General features: G+C 41.5%; 1 protein-coding gene across 1 annotated transcript in view; it reads left to right on the forward strand.

Annotated features, from left to right (window-relative positions):
• Positions 1-21,857, forward strand: part of LOC309366303 (uncharacterized protein) — a gene marked incomplete at its 5' end in the record, with an annotated part of 130,252 nt that overhangs the window by 58,783 nt on the left and 49,612 nt on the right. Inside the window, 5 exons of the mRNA XM_081904754.1 lie at positions 8,024-8,096; positions 10,604-10,678; positions 14,622-14,743; positions 18,326-18,538; positions 20,829-20,950. Coding sequence (XP_081760880.1) covers positions 8,024-8,096; positions 10,604-10,678; positions 14,622-14,743; positions 18,326-18,538; positions 20,829-20,950 — 605 coding nt within the window. The remainder of the gene's footprint in view (positions 1-8,023; positions 8,097-10,603; positions 10,679-14,621; positions 14,744-18,325; positions 18,539-20,828; positions 20,951-21,857) is intronic.

Consider the following 21,857-nt stretch of genomic DNA (forward strand, 5'->3'; position numbering starts at 1 on the left):
AGTTATGATTTAAAATTTCCCCAAAGAAGAGGTGCCGTCTTGCTGTTTGAATTGTGTCGCATCCTTTTCATTAAGTACATTTCTATTGCTGTAAAGAGGCATACAGAATGCTGAGTACTCCACCCTCTCCTCTCTGCCCCAGAAGTATGTCTCAAAAATAATAATAAATGCATCGCGTAGCATTGTACATTGTAGGGTGATTTTCATTCTCTGAAAAATGCAGGAATGTTACACCACAGGGTGCTGTGGCCTCGTGCTGCTGCCACTAGCATTAGAAACCAGCAGATGCTATTGGCAAAACATCATGAGTTGTGGTATTGTGCAGCTCCTGGAGGCCTTGTGCAGTATCTGAAGGGATGCTAGGGGTAAAATGTCAGCATCCGGCCTGTCATTTCTGAATTTTCCCATGATGGGATTTTCTTTGTATACTCTTATCTGCTTTCCCAAAGATACATACAGCTATGCAATGCAAACTCAGCATTCAGGGACTGCCAGCTACAGATTTTTCTCCCTCTCCCCTTCATTCATTTCATGAATCAATGTGTGTGTGCTATGGAAGAATACACACATGTGTATGCATGCACACACCCCTTCTATGTGTATTTGGCTAAGAACAGGTAAAGCAAAAAGTTCCATTCAGTGAATACAAAACAAATGAGCTTGCAAAAGGAATGACAATCAGCGGGGAAGAATGCAATTGTTTGCAACCCTAATTTGAGAGGGTTTGTGATCTGTGCAGCATTGGAGTCTCCTTTGGTACAGAAACAATAATAATCAAGGTTGGAGCCTTTCGTCTTGTTACCAAATATATGTACATGCAACATCACTGTGGCTTAAAAGCTCCTTGTTGTTGTTTGAATGTCTTCTGCTCATTCTCTGGGTTTGTTTCCCGCAGCAACAGAAAGAATGTGTCAGGGTGTCATAATAATCCTCCATTAAATCTGTAGTATTTAAATTTTAATGCTATAATTCAACAGCTGACAAAAGCCCATTGAGCAGAACTGAGGAGAGGAAAAGAGCCAGCCCCATTTTCTCAAGGGTGATGCTATAGCAACACAGAATGAATTTGGGGTCAGGGAACAAGCTGTCTCCATGCTTTGTTTGCACTTCCTGGCTAAAAGTAGAATCTGGTGGTATAAATTTTACCAAAATAAATGGTTATTTGGATTTGTACAGAAATAGTTTGTTTTGTATAGCCTCTTCTCTTGAAAAGATGAGCAGGAGCCACAGAATAGCCGCTAGACCAAAGATTTTAAGGATTGTCACCAAAGAGATTGTTTTAGAGTCTCTCTGGTTTGCCTCTGTGTTGGTGCATCACAAACAACACCTTTTGGCTGTATTAATGTTTTAGAAGAATTAGGGAAAGCAAAGAAGGAAATAAGCTCCTATAATCCTGTTTGAGTGCAATAATTTAATATTCCCATCCAATCTATTTTTTGTATTCATTGCTCCCATAAACATGATGCATGAGATTTTAGTTGAATGAATAATTTTAAAAAAATACTTAAAATCAGTGTTTCCCCCCCTAGAAAAATAGGTGCCAGTACTCATCATAAAGTAGTTACAGTAAGTGCCATACTTAAAAAAACAACCCAAAAAGAGGTGCTGGTACTACATACCCTGAGTAGCCCCTGAAAAAAGCACTGCTTAAAATGTGATTCTCTTTTAAAAGTTCAGCAACAGCAAAGAAAATCATCAACATGATCTTGTTCACTAACTATGGTTTCTTTAGCAGGGCTTTAAATATTTTTTTTTTTAAATTAATAAATCATAAAATGTACTTTAAAAAATTGATGCCAAACTACTAGCTACCAGTTTAGTCCTTTATGCCAGTACAGTGGTACCTCAGGTTACAGACGCTTCAGGTTACAGACTCCGCTAACCCAGAAATAGTACCTCGGGTTAATAACTTTGCTTCAGGATGAGAACAGAAATCACGCGGGGGCAGTGGGAGTCCCCATTCGCTAAAGTGGTGCTTCAGGTTAAGAACAGTTTCAGGTTAAGAACGGACCTCTGGAACGAATTAAGTTCTTAACCCAAGGTATCACTGTATAGAGCCTCTGTTTGCCTGCACAGCTTAGGACCCAGGATGTACCCTTCTATGGAAGTAGGAATAGCAGCCAGCTGCTGTTGGAAGAGGATATTGCAACAAAGAGCTAACCCTTTCTATAGCACCACTTACATGTTAAGTGGGAAAGGATTTGCAAATTCACTGATCCTTGAGTGTAAGCTTTCTGCGGGGAGGCAGGGCAAGCAGATTTATATTAAACACAAGCTTGTTGCATCTGTTGCAGAATCAATTTGTTTTTTGAAACGCAACTGGTCCTTTAAAACTCTGAGCATTATCCAGTTAAATGTTAGCATTTGAAGCACTTTGAATAGAGCCCATGCAACTGAAATAATTGGGACTGAATCCCATTGTGGTTTTTGATCAATCACGTGGATTTTAAAAGTTATTTTCTTTCTGGGCATCCAAGTGAATGTTCAATATTATAGATACTAATAGATATTGAGCAGAAAATTTGAAGGTTCAGGGTGGGGCCTTTACCCAGTACTGCTAAGATGACAAGATGCAAAAGAGAACAGGGATCCAGAACCTCTAATAGCTGTTCAGAGGAGGGATTTTCAGAATATATAGCTTGCATGCTGAAAATCCAACATCTGGATAGCTATTCAAGGGCCAGAAGCTGTCTCCTCTTTTGAGTTCAGGAGAAACACCAGTTTCTAGTGTACAGTGGTACCTCGGGTTACATATGCTTCAGGTTACATATGCTTCAGGTTAGAGACTCCACTAACACAGAAATATTACCTCGGGTTAAGAATTTTGCTTCAGATATAAGAACAAAAATCCTGCTCTGGCGGCGCGGCGGCAGCAGGAGGCCCCATTAGCTAAAGTGGTGGTTCAGGTTAAGAACTTTGCTTCAGAATGAGAACAGAAATCGTGCTCCGGCAGCGCGGCAGCAGCAGGAGGCCCCATTAGCTAAAGTTGTGCTTCAGGTTAAGAACAGTTTCAGGTTAAGAACAGACCTCCGGAACGAATTAAGTACTTAACCCGAGGTACCACTGTACTATCATTCACATCTATTAAACTCTCTGATTTCCTTAATTGTTGGGTAGCACAACTCTGATACTTTTATGTTGATATCTAATCCTGCTCTGTCTCTTTCTGGCAAATTCAAACCCCAATCCCCATTGAAGTTACACATATGTTTCTTAGACTTGCCACCATGTGACAACTAAAAACACAGGTCTTCTCTGTTATGTGCTCATCCATACTGATATTATTTCAAGGTCTATTTTATGGTATTTCAGAACTCCATTGGCTTCCCAGTGCCCTGTCCTGCTTTTTCTTGTGCTCCCAAGACAGATGGATCAGCTCACTTGACTTTCTAACCCCTTTGTTCAAAGCATTCCTGCTTAAACCAAAAAGGAAGAAGTTAGTGTGCAAATGCCACTGAGTCATTGCTTTTAGAGTGAGCCCATTTGGAACATGAAGTGTAACCACAGGATATTCCCTTTCACCCAATAACAGTGTTACTTATTGATTATAAGTGTGTGATCTTAAGCACACTTATTAGAGAGTGAACGTCATTGGAAGACACTGGGTCTTACTTCCGAGTAAATATTCATAGGATTGTACTGAACATTGTAGTCCTGGCAAAATGAGGAACGTGGCATTTTATTGTTAGTGAATTTCTGGAGTGAATTTCCAATAGGAGAACAGTTTTACACTGGATTGTTACCTGTGTGGCTAACTGATAAGGGAATGAGAATCTTACCTGCCATTTAATTCTAAAGCACTGCAGACTATAAACATTGTATTTATCCTTATTGTGGTGATACAGCCGCCGCCAAAAATTTTGATTTCTAGTTGTGAAAAATGTAGGGAGACTTGAAAAGGGCTGTGGGAAGGCATTTCCCCTCACCTTCATACACTAATAAAATTAATATTCCTGGTTCATTTGTGAGACTAAAGTGGAATCAAATTCCACTGTGCTGAAATCAAACTCTGCTCAGAAAAAGAAACTCTGCATTTTGCATTCAGTAATGACCATAACATTGCTTTTTTAAACGAGGGCATGCCCCCTTTTGGCCTGACATTCCACAACTACACTTGAATGACACTGTCTGGAACTCACTCAATGGACCAGATGGTGAACCTTCAATTCCTGGCATTTGATAGTTTATCCACAGGTGATGGTCCCATAACCTTAGCTTGAATTGAAGTATTGTTGAAGAGCAACAGGCGTCATTGTTTGGAAGTATGTTTCGCTTTTGTGGGTAGAAAAAAAAGGAAGCAGTAGAATCAAGCTGGAGAAAGACAGGTTTAGAGCCAAATTAGATGTATCATGCAAACATGTATATTTTCCGTTTGTTTGTTTAAAATCAAACAGCTTCAAGATACAGTTTGAGAGGAACTGGCAGCAGGAAGCATGGAGTGTTTCTGCTTAACTATTTTCTCTTCAGATGCTTTTTCTGATTGTGGTGATTATGAATGGTGATTATGAATGTGGAAAATGGTGGAAGAAAGGTTAAATAGCCCTTCCTCCTCCTCCACTACCACCACCAATCTTCCACTTAAACTTTCATTCAGCTAAAGTTGCTTTTGATTTTTTTTAAAAAGTGAAGAAAACACTCCCTTTGTTCCTGTATCAACCAGTTCATTCCACTGATCTCGGTTTAGTTCCAATATTTTTTTTGAAAATTGTTGCTGTAGTGCCTCAGTCATTCACAAGACTTTTCTTCCAAGCTTCCTCAGAAGGTAGTAGGAAATGCTTGTGTTTCCTCTCTCCCTGTTTCCCTTATTGCAGATGTCATGGCAGAACTTATTCCTTTACTTTAGCCACCTCCTCCCTGCACCTTTATAGAGAATGGACGCTTACCCCTACTGGGTGGGCATCTGTTGCGGCCTTTTGAGCTCAGCTGCCATCCCCGGACAGTGAGAACAGAGCACACATGGCCAGGTGGCTGTTAGGGAAATTCCTCTGTCCTCCTGGACATCCGGCTCAAGTTCCTGCCTCCTGCAGCATCACAAATGGGCCAATCAGTGGCCTGCCTAGTAGGTGTGCCTCACAGGCTGAGAAGACATTGACTGCACGCTTACTCTTGCAGCCGGCCAGGCATAAAAGCTGGCAGCCCTGTCCGGTCTCAACACAGTTGGCAGAGAAGCAACCCACCCCCCACCCCTTATCATTCATCTTCTTTATTTTCCAGGTCAATTTCATTTTGTTCTAAAATGTTTTCTGCCTTTGAGGTTGCTGCTTTAACAATCCTCCGTTCCTTTAATTCGCAGTTTAACCTTATTTTGCTTCTCCTGTTTCTCCTGACCTTGCTGTGGTCGCAGATGGTTGCCATATTTGAAGCCGGGAAAGAATTTCCCCTGTAGACGAATTGGCCTTCCTCGTAGCAAATCATCACAACTATGGTGGTTAAGGCATTGGGTGGAATCCTAGTCTTCAATCGTGGGTGAAGTGGTGCATTCCCAGTATGATCCAGCAGCGTTTTCAGGGTACCCCATTAAAGGAGTCTAGGTGGATGTTCCTGTCGTGAAGCCAAGCATGTGACGGATGGTCCATAGGGCTTCCAGGAATGGCCTTAGGACGGCCAACTCAGTAGATTAACGCTTGGAGAGGCCACAATCCTGGCACAACCCTGCATTGGTTCTAGCCCTCCAGTAGGAGGCTGGAATGGCTACAACCAGTGCCTGAGCCAAAATTCCACCTACATTCTGTAATCAATAAAGTTGTGGCCATTTTTTTAATCCAGATCGTTGTCTGCCTGAGTTATTAAGCATATATTACATATAGATACTGATACAGGGTGGGCAGCACTGCGACTGGGCTCTCAATTAGGAGCCTTATGGCCTGAGCATAAACCCTACCCTACTGATCCTACTAAAGTCTCTGCATTTGGTTCAGGCTGAGACTCCTTCAGATTTGGATCTAGGGGTTATGGTTTCCTCTGCCTAACTAGTCTTCGCTGCTTCTGGAATGACCTGTCATCTCCCACAAAGCTGCATGTTATTTGTTCTTTCTTCTGCATCTTGAATTGGACCAGGATACCAATCACACACATTTCTGCAGGAAGTGATTGACTGCGCAATGTACACAAGGGCATAATTTCAATTTAAGGAGAGGCAAACAACTTCCCAGCTTCCTGTTACCATTTTTTCCCATCTAAAAGACTTGGTGTTTTGTTTAGAAATGGTGAGACTGGCATGGGAAGGGGCAAACATTTCACCCATTTGTTTGTTGTTGTTTTCAACTGCCTTTTTCAAGTATTTCCCAGGGAAGCTCAGAGAAACAAACAAAAAGAATGTTATTGAGCCAATTCTAGATTGCTGGCCTGGCAGTAGAAGCAACAGGAATGTACAACCTCAGCCTTTGTGATTGAGTGGAAACATTAACCTTCTGGATCATAGGAGCAACAGTAGGAACCTGGCTTTCTGGTCTTCTGCCTTTTCTTGGTCAACACAACAGTATTCTCTGCATTCTGTGCTTCAGGCACTAGATCCCAGTTCAAGTTATAGAACTTAGCAACCAGTAGTAACCGTAGAAGTATGCTCCTGAGATAGATTTGAATGCAGGCATCTCTGGCTTGGCCCTGCTAGATCATCTGAAATGTGATGTCATTAGCTCATGAACTGGAACGCTTTGTTTTCTATTTACAATACAGACACCTACCATTTTCCACGCTTCTGATTGATACATGACCACCAATGTGCAGGTCATTTTTGACCCGGAAGAGGGCAGGGGGTGGAATGGGGACAGAACAGGGTATAACGGGGCTCATGTGCCCTCTACCGACTGGCACAGGGGCCAGGAATTGAACCCCCATACAAAATGGTTGCTGCCTGTATATCACAATGGATAAAAATGGCCTTTCTATAGATGTCTACTATGAAGTAAGGACCAGTTAATTCAATGGAACTTTTGAGTAAGTTTACATTGAATTATATTCTTAGGAGTTTAAAAAAAACCTACATTCAGAGCTGCTCCTACATGTTGTTTGATCAGGAACCTGTTCTGATGTGACCAAGTCCTTTCTCCATCAGGAAGTACTTAAAAAAAAACTTATTAGCAAGCTGTTACCTCAAGCCATCAGTGAGCTAGGAACATTCCAACAAAGAAGGAATACTGACTGCAAATTGTTAATGGCAGATATCTCCCGTCCTTTATGAGAACATGGCCAGCCCAGCTACTAGACAGAATGAGACCATTTGCCTCAGACTGCTGATTTGGGGTGTCATGAAAAGGCAGCAAATTGCTAATTATTCAATTTACTATTATATTTTTATTGTCAGGGAGTGGGGAGAGGTGCTTGTGGGGTTTTTTTGTTGTTTTTTTGCTTGAGATGTCAAAATAAATTGGTTGGAGCTTGGACAAGAGCATAATTTGCTTCCCTACTTCAGGCAGCAAAATGTTTTAGTTCAACCCTGCATGAGGCTTTGCTCTGTGATAAACGTGGACCTCTATGCCAGACTTGAAAACTTACCAAATAAATGTCTGTGAGATGTTTTCCTAGAACTCCATAACATTTTGCTCCAGTTCCATATTCATCTGTGCCTTTCTTCTGATTTGCACCATACTCTGCCAGCTCAAATGCAATGAAAATCGACAACTTGTCCCACACCCTACTCATTTGTCCAAGCTTGCAGGGCTGGGAATTGGGGTTTGTCTGACTGGCCACCCACTCTCATTCCAGTTCAGCTAAATTCTGTTTGCACCCTTTTATGTTGAGAAAGTTAGAATAGCAAAGTATGAGCAAGCTAAGCTGCCAACAATCCACAAGCGTCTGCTTCTCTCAATGGTGCAAGGATCCAAGATCAAACAATATTTTCTTTAAGATTCCCTGACCAAGTATTGGATTTAATAAGTGTTCTCATGCCCTGTCCAAACTTTTGTGCATTTCTCCTTTTATAGAGACATATGGAGCTGTTGCTCTTTAACAGAGACAAGAATGTTAACTCAAAGTCAGATGCTTGAAGTCTAAGGTTTCCTTCTCTTTCAATTTTTTCCCCCAGACGCAAAGAAGGATGAGACACTCACAAGAACTGGATTCTGCATCCCAGTCTAACTTCAAGTCTGATTCTGAAGGTGGGCTAAAAGGGGTTTGGATATTTTTAGCCACAGAATATGCAAACCACAGAAAGTATGTAAACTACATGTGCATATTTGCCTGTCCTTTTCAAAGGAACTGCAGTTGAAAAAATATGTTGCCCACAGAAAGCTGGCGGCCTGGCTGGTCAGTATCGCAGCAGAAGCCCCAAGAATGTTCCTGGCTGCTTCGCATGCTAAAATGTACAGCATTATAAATAGTGTTAAATATCTCAAGGGCTAAAAAAAAAAGTTGCACTTTCCTAAAAAGCATATGTGCAATTGCACACCCCAAAAACATGCTAACCAGCCACTCATAGCTGCTAATCCCAGTCACTGTTTTAGAAATGTAAAGCCACCTAACAAAAGCATGTTTTCCATAAGAAGACTTGCTCTTCCAAACTTGCTTTTGATGCTTGTTCTGTAATATTGGTGATTAGCTGGTCACAGATACCACCCTAAAAAAACAATCTCTGCTGAACAGTAGCAAAATTCCAGGGGCCTCCTGGGCACTAAACCAGGGTTGTGTTTCCATTGGAAAACCAAGGCACAATGGAGTCTGCAGTGTCTTAGAAATATGGCTTGTTTCCATATATTTACACCTGAATTTTAAAGAGAGGGAGTTCACAGCATTTACATCCCAAGAGGGGGCTTGCCCTCCCCAGCAGCACAGCATTAGACTCAGAGGCATCAGCCAACAAGACTGCTGTCCTTCAATCCCCACATGGAATTCTGCCCACTTCCTGCTCTTTCTTCCCAGAAACCCCTGTTCCCCAAACCTCTGCTGTAAAAGGACACTCTCTCTTCTTGTGGTGACATCACACCCCCGTTACCCTGGCAACTGCCCTCTGTGCCTGCCAGAGCATTCTCCCTGGTTGATGGCTTCCATTGAGGGGCCATCAGCACCATTGTTGGCCATCAGCATCAACCCACCACCACCAGACTGGCCCCGCGAGGAAGTTAGCTGGTGTCATTCCCAGCCCTTGCTAAATTCAGAAATTTATGAATTTTTCAAATTATGATGCGTCAGTGAATGTAGAGATTGTAGAGAGTCTGCCCACTCCAATTCATAACAATGCAAATCACATAGCATACAAGCCTGCTTAAAAGCATATAGGAACATCATTTGTGAAAACAACTGAACAAGTGCTCACATCCTGTATGATTGGCTTAAGCTGAGGGGATATAATAATGTGCTATTTACTGTATCCTGCAATATGCTCCATGAACATCACAACCCAAGTGCTATTTCTGATTGGCTCTGCTTCTCAGCTGGGCTTTTGGAAGACAGCACCAATAATGGGGTAGACCCAATATTAGACATACTCAGAGCAGACACATTGAAACCAATGGCCTTACGGAATTTGATTTTAGCAGGTCTGCTGAATATCACCCAGTATTCCTTGTGGTGTCTATGCAGCCCCAGGATATATTTTGCTGATATGAAAAAGAGGCTAGGATACTTTTTCACAAACAGATTTTCTGAAGTGTGGCTCTTTAAGCAGCACTCTAGCTGACGTATCCCCCCACATCACTTTGCTAGGTGAGATGTGATAAATCATAGGATTTACCATGTTGCTTTCTATTACTTTCTCTCTAAAATCACCATTTCATATCCCTTATTAAGGCTGCTTTCTATACTCTGTTCTTAGGAGACAAGAAAGTCAAACTTTAAACATGTAGCTACTTCTAAGGGGAGACATGGTACTTACTGATCCAGTTTGTACTGCTGTGGTATACAGATTAGTGCAATAAAAGTTATTCAAGCACTAATCCAGTTACACATTCTTAGCATGCATGCATATTTTTTCCCCAGGGGATTATGCATGCATAATAACTTACCATGTTAAAAACTTTCAGACATAGGATTGAATTATGGGAGCATTCCCATGACACAGTATGGGAAACAGCCCTAAGTGTGTTGATTTTCAGTGGCACCACATCAACATAACAAAACTTATTACCATATTCTTACTGCCAAAATTAACTAAGCACAGAATTGCATTGTTATTGTAGCTGGAATCACTGTTCTTTCCCACCCTGTTCCTTTTGACTCCCATCTATCCTTTGAGTTCAGCCATTCAGGGTTCCACTTGAAGGACTCCTGCTGCTGCCTCATCTGCGGACTGCCCTGGCTTAGATGAGCCATTATACCAAAGAGCTGAGAAGTGCCATACTGGGCACTCTGCTCTGCTGCAGCAATATTTATCGTTTAGATTGTACTTGAAATTTGAAAATGCAGTACCTCTGTTTGGAAAGGAAGGTAGCATCATTCCCATTGTATAAATGAGGAGCTGAGACTGAAACCTGCTTAGGTCACTTCCAGGTGACTCATTTATTGAACATACATCCTGATTTGTTTATACAAAGTTTGTGGTGAGGTTAGATGATAATGGATATTTATTTAGTATTCCTTCTGATTTGTTTGCAGAGACATCACGTGATGTTTCATCAATAATTTTTTTACTGGCAGTGAGTTGCTTGCTTGTTTGTTTTTTTGCATACAGGAGAATTAAAAAATGGCACCCTTTACCTGCAGCATGGAGACTTGCAGTCCATTCAACTGCTTCATTCCACTGCAGGTATGTAAAGGTAAAGGACCCCTGGACGGTTAAGTCCAGTCAAAAGCGACTATGGGGTTGCAGCGCTCATCTTGCTTTCAGGCCAAGTGAGCCGGCGTTTGTCCACAGACAGCTTTCTGGGTCATGTGGCCAGCATGACTAAACCACCTCTGGCGCAAGGGAACCCTGTGATGGAAACCAGAGCGCACGGAAATGCCATTTACCTTCCCGCCACAGCAGTACCTATTTATCTACTTGCACTGGCATGCTTTCGAACTGCTAGGTAGGCAGGAGCTGGGACCGAGCAACAGGAGCTCACCCCGTTGTGCAGATTCGAACCGCTGACCTTCTGATTGGCAAGTCCAAGAGGCTCTGTGGTTTAGACCACAGCGCCACCCACGTCCCTTACTCGCAGGTATGTAGCTAACATAAGACCATGACCTAGGGCTCTTGCAGAGGCCTCTGGAGATATGTTCTCACACCATACATTCCACAGAACTTTACTAGGAGCTGTGTTTGAGTCCAGTACAACTGTCCTGGTGGCCTCAGCCCCATGGTGGCTCTGCTGCCCTTTGTCGGACTAGCTGCAAACTCAAAGGAAAAATACAGGGAAATGCATTACTCCTTTGAAAATAAGGGAACTCAGTTTTTAAAAAATGATTATTCATACTTTATGAATCACTCTCCTGCCACAGTTGGAGAAGATCTGCCTCTGGATATCAGTTGCTGGGGTTCACAGGTAGGAAGTATGTAGCATCACAGATGTCCTGTTTCTGCATCTCCCCATCAGCATCTGGATGGCCACTGTGAGAAATGGATGCTGGACTAAATGAACCTTTCTCTCATTGACTCTCTAAGGTTCTTTGATATATTTCTTGAAAAGTAAGAGAATTTAGGGCAGAACTAAAAATGTGTTTTGGTCATATACCTGCCCCAGACTGTTACCTTGAGGATAGGGGAGTTGTTGCAAAGAGGACGACAGATAGGTATTGATCGGGGTTCTATTTCTCCCCCCCCCCCCTTTTTTAAATGATTCCAAAGCACTTTTGTATACTGCTTTCATAAGGTGAAAGATTTACAGCAATTGAGTGGGGGAAAAGGTTAGCGTTTCCTCTTTTTTGAACAGGTCTGGTGTCAAGCAAACAGTTCTGCTTTACAATGCATCTTTGTTGCCACTGCAGCGGGGACAGAAAGACAACTTTGGACTCACTTAAAATAATCTGCAAAGAATCATGAAAGAATATGCTTTTTTAATTGTTTGAGTGAAAAAGTCAAAAGGTGAAATGGCAGCAGTTTCAGCCTCTGAGTGATAGGTTGTAAAATGCCTGCCCAAGTAATCCACAGAGATCTCTGACTGAGAAAGCATTGTGTGGTCAAAATGTAATAAGAATAAGAGCTCAGGGACAAGCTGGTTCCATCGTTGTTTGAAAGATATTTTGTCCGCCCGCCCCCCCCCCCCGTATTAAATGCACAACTACTAGCTTTGCCAAATTGACAGTTCAAGACCCAGGGACTCTTTGGAGCTTTAACATCTGAAAAAGGGGAAATCTTCAACGCCCCAAAACTTCATTTTAGAAGGAATAAATCTGCAACATGAAGGAGTTACCTAACAGCAAGCCAGTGGGTCCTCAAAAAAAACCCATAAAGGCTTTGTAAACTTTAGAAAGTTTGGAAAATCCTATTCTAAATGATGCTTCTATGTTATTTTCCAAAACAGTGTGTGGATGACAAGGCTGGAAAGTTTCTGGAACTGTAAAGTACTGGGAAGATGACTAAGTAAATCAAAGCATCAGTAGCACACCCCTTACCTTACTTTGGGTCATGACAAAAAGAGTTTCCAGACAACCCTTTTTTAAGGTAGACTCCTTATTTTAAAGGGATCTTATTTCAGATCATCAAGTTCCATGCAGGACATCAAGGAAAAGGAATCTTGTTCATCATATTCATTATAGATCTTTGTATTGAGGGGCCACTAATAAGGAGGAAACCCAGGAATCTTGGAAACCACTGATTTCTAACAATATATGTTCGCCTTCAAATAAAAATGGACAGATACTGCCTTTCTTTAAGGCTACGGGTGCTACATCACTACTATGTCAGATAATTCCACACAGAATCAGTCACTGTACATGAAATTTGTTTGTGTGTAAGCTGTTAACAATGCATTTTCTTCATGCTAACACAAACTTTCATTTTTTACATTGGCTAGAAGAAAAATTGCCCCCAAAACATGACAGACCACCTTTCTCTGGCAGCTGCCCTTTTGAAACCATTTAAAACATCTGCTCCATGCTTTTGTGTGATGCACAGAATCCGGTATACACCATGGCTCTCAAAAATATTTTCTGCTTTCATTATATAAAAAAGTCTCTTGCCTGTGTCTTGCCTGTATCTTGACTGTGTGCAGAAGAACTTGAAAAATGAGGGGTTTTTTAATGTCAGATGAACGCACTAAAGGCAAGTGGGACTGTGCCAGGATTTCCAGGGCTCACTCAGTAGCTGGCAACCCTTCATAATACCAATCTCCTGTGACTACCCTTCCCTGGCCTTGGAATGGTTTGGGTGCCAGACTTCACAACTTTAAAGCGTACTTGGCTCCAGTTCAGTTAACATGTAAGATTAATTAGGACCTAACCATTTCATTGAAGTGCATCCAAGCCAGCCTTTCCCCCCTTTCTTTTCAAATTCATGGTTTGCCTCTCCTCATTATGGTGGATCAAGGTGTGCCTGCGTTTCGAGACATTTCCGTAAGGATGTGATTATGAGAGAGACCTTTTTGTGGTCCTTGGTCTGAGAACGCTCCAAGAGCTGCCAGTTTCAGTCCATTGCAGCTGCAATGTTCTGAGGAAACCAGGATGAATATGGCTGATAAGTCAGGCATGCTTCATCTTTTCCCAACAACATTCTTGTATGGATTACAGAGTAATCTGACATGCAGGCTTTGCCAATTAAAACAGCCATGGAAATGACTGAAAGTGTTTTCCTTGGCTGCATCTGGCCATCCTCTTTACCGATCGAAAGGAACAAGGGTTAATTTGATTTAATGTGTGTGAAAAGTAATATTCCTCATACGAGGATACCTCTCTCATTTTTGGCGTTCCCGATCAATCCGTTCCACTAATCCTGTCCCAAAATCAATGAATAAAACCAACTGATTTAAACCAGAAAGAGCTGAACAGCTCTCTTTTGTTGGAAGTGAGTAATGGCAATTTAATAGGAGACAAGCCACTCAGAAATCCTGTGCTCAAAAAGAGCTAACGTTCAATTGTCCCAATCAGAGAATTTTGTTTGAGAAAACATGTTAAAAAGCTTCCCGTCCATCGTCTCTATTCCCTCTGAAATGCTTGACCACATTTAAGATCTAACTTTATCACTGTGGAACAGTGATGGGTTGCATTCAAAGCAGCTCTACAAGAATGTTCCATTGGCGCAAGGTTTTCTGCTTGTGCCATGGAACATTTCCCCCCTCCTCCCCGCAGTGTGCCCCCTAAATCTGTTCTAGAGGTTCTATCAACCTTCTGGAGCAGATTTGGGGAGGGTGCACACAGGGGGAGAACAGAGGGGAAAGTCCCACTGCCTAACCAGAAATCCTTGTGCTGGCAGGATGGGTTAATTGAATGCTGACCTGTGTATTGCTGGACTACAATTCCCATCATCTCTGAACATTGACATGATAGGAATTGGAGTCCAGCAAAATCTGGAGGGCCACAGGTTTCCCACCTCTGCTGTAGGAACACTGAGGAGCTGCAAGTTGCTGACTGACATCAGGATAACGTTGAGCGATCTAAAGTTACCCAGGCAGAGAAATAGTAAACCAAGTAAATAAAAAATAAAAAAGATGCTCCGAGATATAGGAAGCACATGTCTCTGGTAATTAAAAAACACACACACTATTCACCCTTCTGTATTACATTTGGTTTTAACAGATTTTGTCAATTATATTTCTGTTCTTCCATTCTTTCAGGAACTCATGGAGTAAATAGTGATCCAAATAAAGAAACCTCATTGCTGTCAGCTGTATCTCTTCAATCAACTGGCAAATCTGAAGTTAGCAGCAAATTAGGCATGGAAAGTTTGCCCCTACAAGTGAGAACAAAAATCGGATGCATTTTAGTAGATTTTTACACAGAATTGCTTAAATCCTGCTTGTTAAATTTGGAAGGAAATTTGCAATATCATGTACTATATACAGACTGGGGTTTTCTGTTTAAGTCAGAGGTCATTGTAAATATAAGGATGGCTATGCAAGGGCGGCTGTGGCTATAGGAAGTGCGCTCTCTCTCTCTCTCTCTCTCTCTCTCTATATATATATAACATGCATGGGAGTTGCTGGTTCTGTGTTGAATCTACAGGTGACTTTATCCACTACATCCAGCTTTTCTAATAGAGCCAAAATATTCTGGGAAAAGGAGAACGAAACAGCTGTGCAAATAATGCTTGCTCAATTACTTTTAGACATTTTAGTATTTTTGTTGAAACATCTAAAAATGATTTCCCTTGTTCAATTACAAGATCCATTACATCTGGTTGCAGCAAGATTACCTTTTATTAGAAAGCAAGCAGTGAACCAAGTAAAACCAAATGGTTTAGAAAGTTATCGGTGATAGCCAATGCCAGTAATATTCAGAGTAGACTCAACATGAACTCAATGAGCCTAAGTTACATAAACTCATTGATTTAAGTAGGTCTACTCTGACCATTAGTAACATTGGATATTATCTTATTAAGAGTTACTTACTGCAATTAAGTTCACACTCACTCACAGGTCACAGCTACAATATCTATAATAGGTAATTGGAGTGTAATTGTTTTACTTATTTATTACTTTCCTTAATTTCATAGCTCACTATACAATCCAGTAGAATTATCAGCATTTTATGGAATATTTTGCCTTCACAGCTAGATTGGGCTGGGCATCCTATGTGCATCAGATGTTAGCTTGCACAGTTCATCATACATTTTTCATACAGCTGTATTTCTGTACTGTACATATTTTTTGTTAGCAGCTGAATTTCTGATTCTCACCTTTGTCATCAGGACTTTTGTGATGCTCTTTGCTCCAAAGCCATAGCTTTCTCTTTCATTCAGACCGAGAGAGATCAGTTGTGTGTGCCTCCTATAATTCCTGTAGCATGTTCTTTTTTCCTAATTAAGAAATGTTCCTCAATATTCCAAAACTGGGGTAGCTATTTTTAAAAAGTAATCTGACTACCAGAATATCTTAACTGCACCATTGACAATTAGGGGATAGAGGGGAAAATCTCCAAACTTGAAATGAACACACAAGAGCCAGGTCAGATTTCAGGTTTATCCACCTTAAACCATGTCTAGGGTTTTATAAACTACAGGGCATGGAAACTTTTTTCATGGTGATGATTCATGGGGCTACATGATGTTTCTCTAAGCCAGTGATCAGCAAAGTTTGCTTTCACAGGACGTGCTATCTTCAATGAAACTGGAACAGGGGAGATTCACTGTGTGTGGGTGTGGTCCTGTCTACCTTATAAAGTGCTGTGTCTTCATGAAACAGCCATCTGTGTTTAGTTACACAGTTTATTTGAAGGCAGCTATTTCTGTCCCATTTCAAGGAAGATTCCATGGCTGGAGACCTCTGAGTCCATATGGCAACCCCCAAAATAGTTATTTCCTTAAAACATACACACACACACACACACACACACACACACACGTGCAAAAGAATAAAGTAAACAAAAGACAAACAGTAAAAAAGAGAGAACTTGTTCAGTTCTGTGCTATGTGTGCATCTGTATAGAAAAAGCAGAAGGAGCAGAAATGGGCGGGAAAGAGACAAAGGTTGCCTTTGTCTGATAAATGCATTTTCCAACCATTTCCCCCAAATGTGTAATAAATCCACAAGGCTTGCAAACCATTTCCCTTCAGGCAAACAAACACCAGACCTGAAATGCTCTAGATGTTTGATTAAAATAATAATAACATCACAGTCCCTTTGAATTGTTTGAACCATCCTCCCATGCTGCCTTTAGGAAGCTGCCGTCAGTTAACGCTGACTAGCAATGGCTCTACAGAGTCTCCAGCAGGAATCTTTTCTTGGCTTACTTGGAGATGCCAGGGATTGAACCTGGAACCCTCTGCATGCAAAGCATGTGTGATCTGATGGTGCTACACCCAATCTCCTTGGTAAGCAACATAAACAGAGCCAGTTGCTTAGTTCCTGCCCAATCAAAATTTCTGTCCTTCCTGACCTTGCAGTGATATGCTAGGAAGGTGTCAAGTAATTGGTTCCTATATTTCTATATTCAGATGCTTACCAGAAACCTAAGAGAAGGTGTCTGGAAGTATGGACTGTATAAGTGTGTGTGTGTAACAGCATGTTACTATATATATCCCTTTATTACCTTTGTCTCTCTTCTGTCCTTCTCACTTCATGCAGTATAGAAGACAGGCAGTCTGGTATATGTCCATGGACTTACAATGCTTTGTAAAGCACTGATGGTACTGGGGAAATAATAATTGTGTCATTGAAGTAGCCCTCCTAAATCTTTGTGTTATGAGTTGACATTGGTATGTTGCAATTTTTTCGTACACTGGTGATTTTAGATGCAGAAGTGGCCTGAATTAATTGTAGCATGACTTTAATATGGGGAAAGGAACTGAATTTGATTGATTTACATTTACCAGAGCTGCCGTCTTGTGTCCAAGATTGAGGGGGCCCAGCACGTCTCATGCATGTGTTACGTCATGTGCACTTAATGCCTTGCTTGTGTGTGATGTCATGCGCCCGGTGTGCGACATCATGTGCACACACCATGTGCACTATGTGACATTCTTGGGAGGAAACCAAGCGCAGAGTGGGTTCAGTGGTCTTCAGCTCCTCCTCTCACACACTTGGCTTTGCGCTCAGCCTCCTCCATCCCCTCCATTTTGAGGGTGGGCAGCCCTCCTGCCAACAAATATTGAGGGGGCCAAAGACACCTCGAAGGACATTTTCAACATATGTATTGTGGATTGGATACAGTGGTAAATTAAGAGCAATCCTGAATTAAACTTGCTAATAATAACCACCAGGACTTTCACTCTGCCTTGTTAAATAGAACTGCTCTTCCATGACGTCCTGGAAACTCTGGGACTAAGAAAAGACACTGTTGGCCACAACTTGCAATCCAGTCATGCACAATTGATACAGGAGGGGTGTGTGGGGACAGATTTGCATTATAATGTTAATTGTTTAATGTGTGACCCACCAAGCTGAATGTAGCTTGCCAGCTGAATATTGTGGTGCTTCACACACACACACACATATCCCTTGTCCTAAGCAAAGAGCAGAAGCAGGAAGTTCATCAAGTCCCTGACTCCCTGGTAGAACACAGAACCGTGGATAGGTAACATTCGGCCTAGTGGATCACAATATATGCAGGCCTAGTGTAGCACTCACTTGAACATCTTTGTGCTCTCTCTTTCTCTCGCACTCTCTCTCTCTCTCTCTCTCTCTCTCTCACACACACACACACACACACTATACATCTAGGGTTGCCATTTGAACAAGTGGGAATGGAACATACAAGTCCTATGAATAACTTATCCAAGCAATGGGTGAAAATGGAATGAACGATGGAAACAATACTATGAACATCCACCTTTTGCTGGCATAAATTCATTTCAATACTTTTGTGTTTGCTTTTTGCACAGCAAAAAGAAAGTATTTCCGATACTAAGAAGAACAAGTATTTGGTTTTTTCCACTGACCCAATGGAATATAATATGCCACATCAAAGAGAACCAGATTCCCTGGTACATCAGTATACTTCTGCTGAAAGAATGAAATCACATCCTGTTCAGCCAGTCACATTCATACCATCGGATGCATTCGAGGAATGTAACGACAAGTGCAAACAGAAAATAGTAAGTATATCAAAACCAAATTCACACCTGAAAACAAAGATTTTGCTTTAAAAGGAAAGGACATCATGCATACATATGCTTTAAGCTGCCCAGAGTGGCTGGGGAAGCCCAGCCAGATGGGTGGGTTATAAATAATAAAATTGTTGTTGTTGTTGTTGTTGTTGTTATACATGTAGGTAGATAAATACTGTACATGGATAGTTGAAATTACCACCTTTGAAATAAAAACATCAGCTAGCAGCCTTAAGGGAAATATTCCCAAATCCACACTATTGGGTTTGTCATTGTGAAACCTTACTGACAGTACAATCCTATACATAGAATCATAAAGTTGGAAGGTACCCTGTGGATTATCCAGTCCACACACCCTCTGCAATGCAGGAATGTGCATCTGCCCCATAGGGGGTTCAACCTGCAGCCTGGGTGTTATCAGCACCATGCTCTAACCAACTGAGCTAAGCTGTGTAATGCCTGTTTAGAAGTGTGCCCCAATGAATTCATTGGAGTTTACTCACAGTATAGGACTGCAGCCCTGAGAACAGTGTTATGTGTGAATAATGGGCGATGCCCAACATTAATTCCATTGGATGGTATGCAATGCTAGTCCTACACAATATAGACCTGTTGGAAGTGAATCAACATGACTTAGATTCATTGATTTCAGTGAGGGCACTCTGACTAGGAATTAGTTGACTTCCACCCGTTGAAATTAATGGGTCTACTCTGAGTATGACTAATGCAGGACACCACCCAATGGAATTACAAGCCTGGCATGCTTCTGAGGGACCACCCTTTCCAACCTCCACTGTCTGAAGAAAGGACGATCCTCCATGGCCAAACATTCCTAGGGACTGAAAACTAACATTCCAGAGAACTTACCACAAATTAAGTTTATTTTTGCCTTTCAAACTTCTGCATTTGGGTTGAAGAAAAGAATTTGCAACATCAGGGAGAATAAATTAAGCCACATGCACTGATGTTAGTAATGAAGACAGCAGGGAGTTCCGATAGATACATTTGATGTCAAAAGAAAATTACTCTTTGGTGAGACAGAAATTATCTCACTTGAATAATATTTTTCCTGAAGCTCTTTTCTCAAAACCAATGGCAATCCTTCCAAAAAAGAGAAAGAACAAGAGAGGTTCTTGGCATCCAAAAGGTCTTCCCAGATTTCTGAGTTTCCTTTTAATGCAATAAACTGTGTCCTAAATAAACACTTTCTGGAGAGCCGGCTTATGTTATTGTTAATCCAATAAAGGGAGAAAGGACAGGGCTAAGTTTTGTATATGGATCTAGCATATTGAAAAGGGGCAGAGCTCAGTATATTAGCAATGTCATCATATTTCAGTGAGTAATCATGCTGAATTAAAGCAGGCAATCATGAGCAGGGCAAGGCAAAACAAATACAGAAATATACTTATTGGCTCTGAAAATTCAAAAAAACTATTGGGCACCCACTTCAAGAGATGATTGGATAGATGTTTAGGACAATGAAATAAGGTGCCTCTTCACACAAAGTATAACTAATAGTTGCAAGCGACTCCATGGATCCCTGATGTACTATGGGTTTTAGAAACTGTTGTCTTCTATACACAGTGGGCTGGATGGCTTTGGGTAGAGTGATATAGTGTAGTAGTAGATGAGAGCCTATTCTCTGAATGTGCTTACTTCTGTGTAATCTTGCTCAGTCAACAAATATATATGAAGTGGTCAACTGTGCTGTTCACTTGTGTCTTGGAAAGTGGGCTTCAATTGTTTCAAATACTTGACTGGAATAAGCAGAAGTACCTAAGATGTCCTGTGATAAATAAGGGCATTGTGCTTTATGAACAGACTGTTTCCCTCGTAAGCTGCTTAAAATCTTTTCTAATGTTTCAGTTCTATTTGTTAAAAAGCCATTAAAATTACAACATGGGTAGCACAGAGGATGATGACAATACGAGGCCAGGGACTGTTTGAAAGACTAGCAAGTAGCTGCCCTGAATTGTAATCCTCAACAGGACCAGTGATCTGGTTTGTCTCCTTATTTAAATATCACCATCTCCTGCAGTTAAATAATAAGGCTTCTTCATGTGTTTTTTAAACTGGCTTACTTTGACAAATTTATAAGCATTGAGGTCTGTCTAGAATCAGTTCCAAGGTCTTCTTGCTCTCATTCTCTTTCCTGCTCCCCAAACTGCATTCTAGAATTTTTGCTGCTGAAGCAAAAGTCTTGTGAAAAAGGAAACTCTGAAGCAAAACATTACCAAATATGTCTGCTCTCCTGCCCATGTCTTTTTTATTTCCACAGGAAAAGCCTCCAGACGCTGGTGACGACAGGCTAACCAATGAACAAGCAGCAGAGGCTCTCGTCACTGGGAAACAGGAGGGCGAGTGCCTGCCAAGAGCTGGTCTCACGAAGAGGAAGCCCTTGTAGGTACCACAGTCAGCTAGAGTAAAAGGGACACTGTCAGCTGAAACGTCAGCATAGTCAAAGCGTATCTGTTTGAAATTGTGGCCTACCTTCGGGAATGTCTCTTATTTTCCTAGCCAACTTCTCCCACTCTTAAAAAAAAGTTCTCTTTTTCTTTTCAAGCTGCACTTCGCAGTCAGACACAAGTGCTATGTGCTCTTGTTTCTTCTCTGCTTTCCATACAGAAGGTCCAAAGTTCAATTCTCAGCATCTCCCAGTAGGGCTGGGGGAACCTTCTGTCTAAACCCATGGATAGCCTCTGTCAGAAGATGGTCCAGTGGTCTGACTTGGCATAAGGCAGCTTTCTGTGTTCCTGTGTTCGCCCTTCTTCATTTAATTTAAATCCATTACTTCTAGCCTTACTCTGTTGGGCAACAGAAAACAAGTCTCTGTCCTCTTGTGACAGCCTTTTAGGTACTCATCCTCCTCTCCTCTGGTGTTCTTCTGTTCTCCAGGCTTAAATATGCCCAGTTCCTTTACCCTACCTTGTAGGAGGACAGTTATTTATTTATTTACTTATTTTTACCCCCTAAACCATCTTTGTTCACCTATGAACAATTTGTTTACATCTTTCTTAGCATGGAAAAATATTGTCGGTTTTATTTTAGAATGCTACATGAGCGAATGTGTCTGCCATTTATTTTCTAATTGCTTGCTTATGCAGTTATGTAACTGGATGCTAAAAGCAAATAATTTGGTTTGAGATCTTGGACCCCATCAGTCTTAAAGGTAATGGGAAGAAGAAGGGATAGGACAAAATGTGGAACTCAAATTCTCTGAGCCCAGGTAGCTCCTACTTGTCTACCAGATCCTTTAAATTGTGATGGGCAGAGCCCTGCTGCAGTCTGGAAGGGGAGGGGCGTGGAT

The sequence above is a fragment of the Podarcis melisellensis genome (genome assembly GCF_964234715.1).
Source record: "Podarcis melisellensis genome assembly, chromosome: 3".
Classification (NCBI taxonomy): Eukaryota; Metazoa; Chordata; class Lepidosauria; order Squamata; family Lacertidae; genus Podarcis; species Podarcis melisellensis.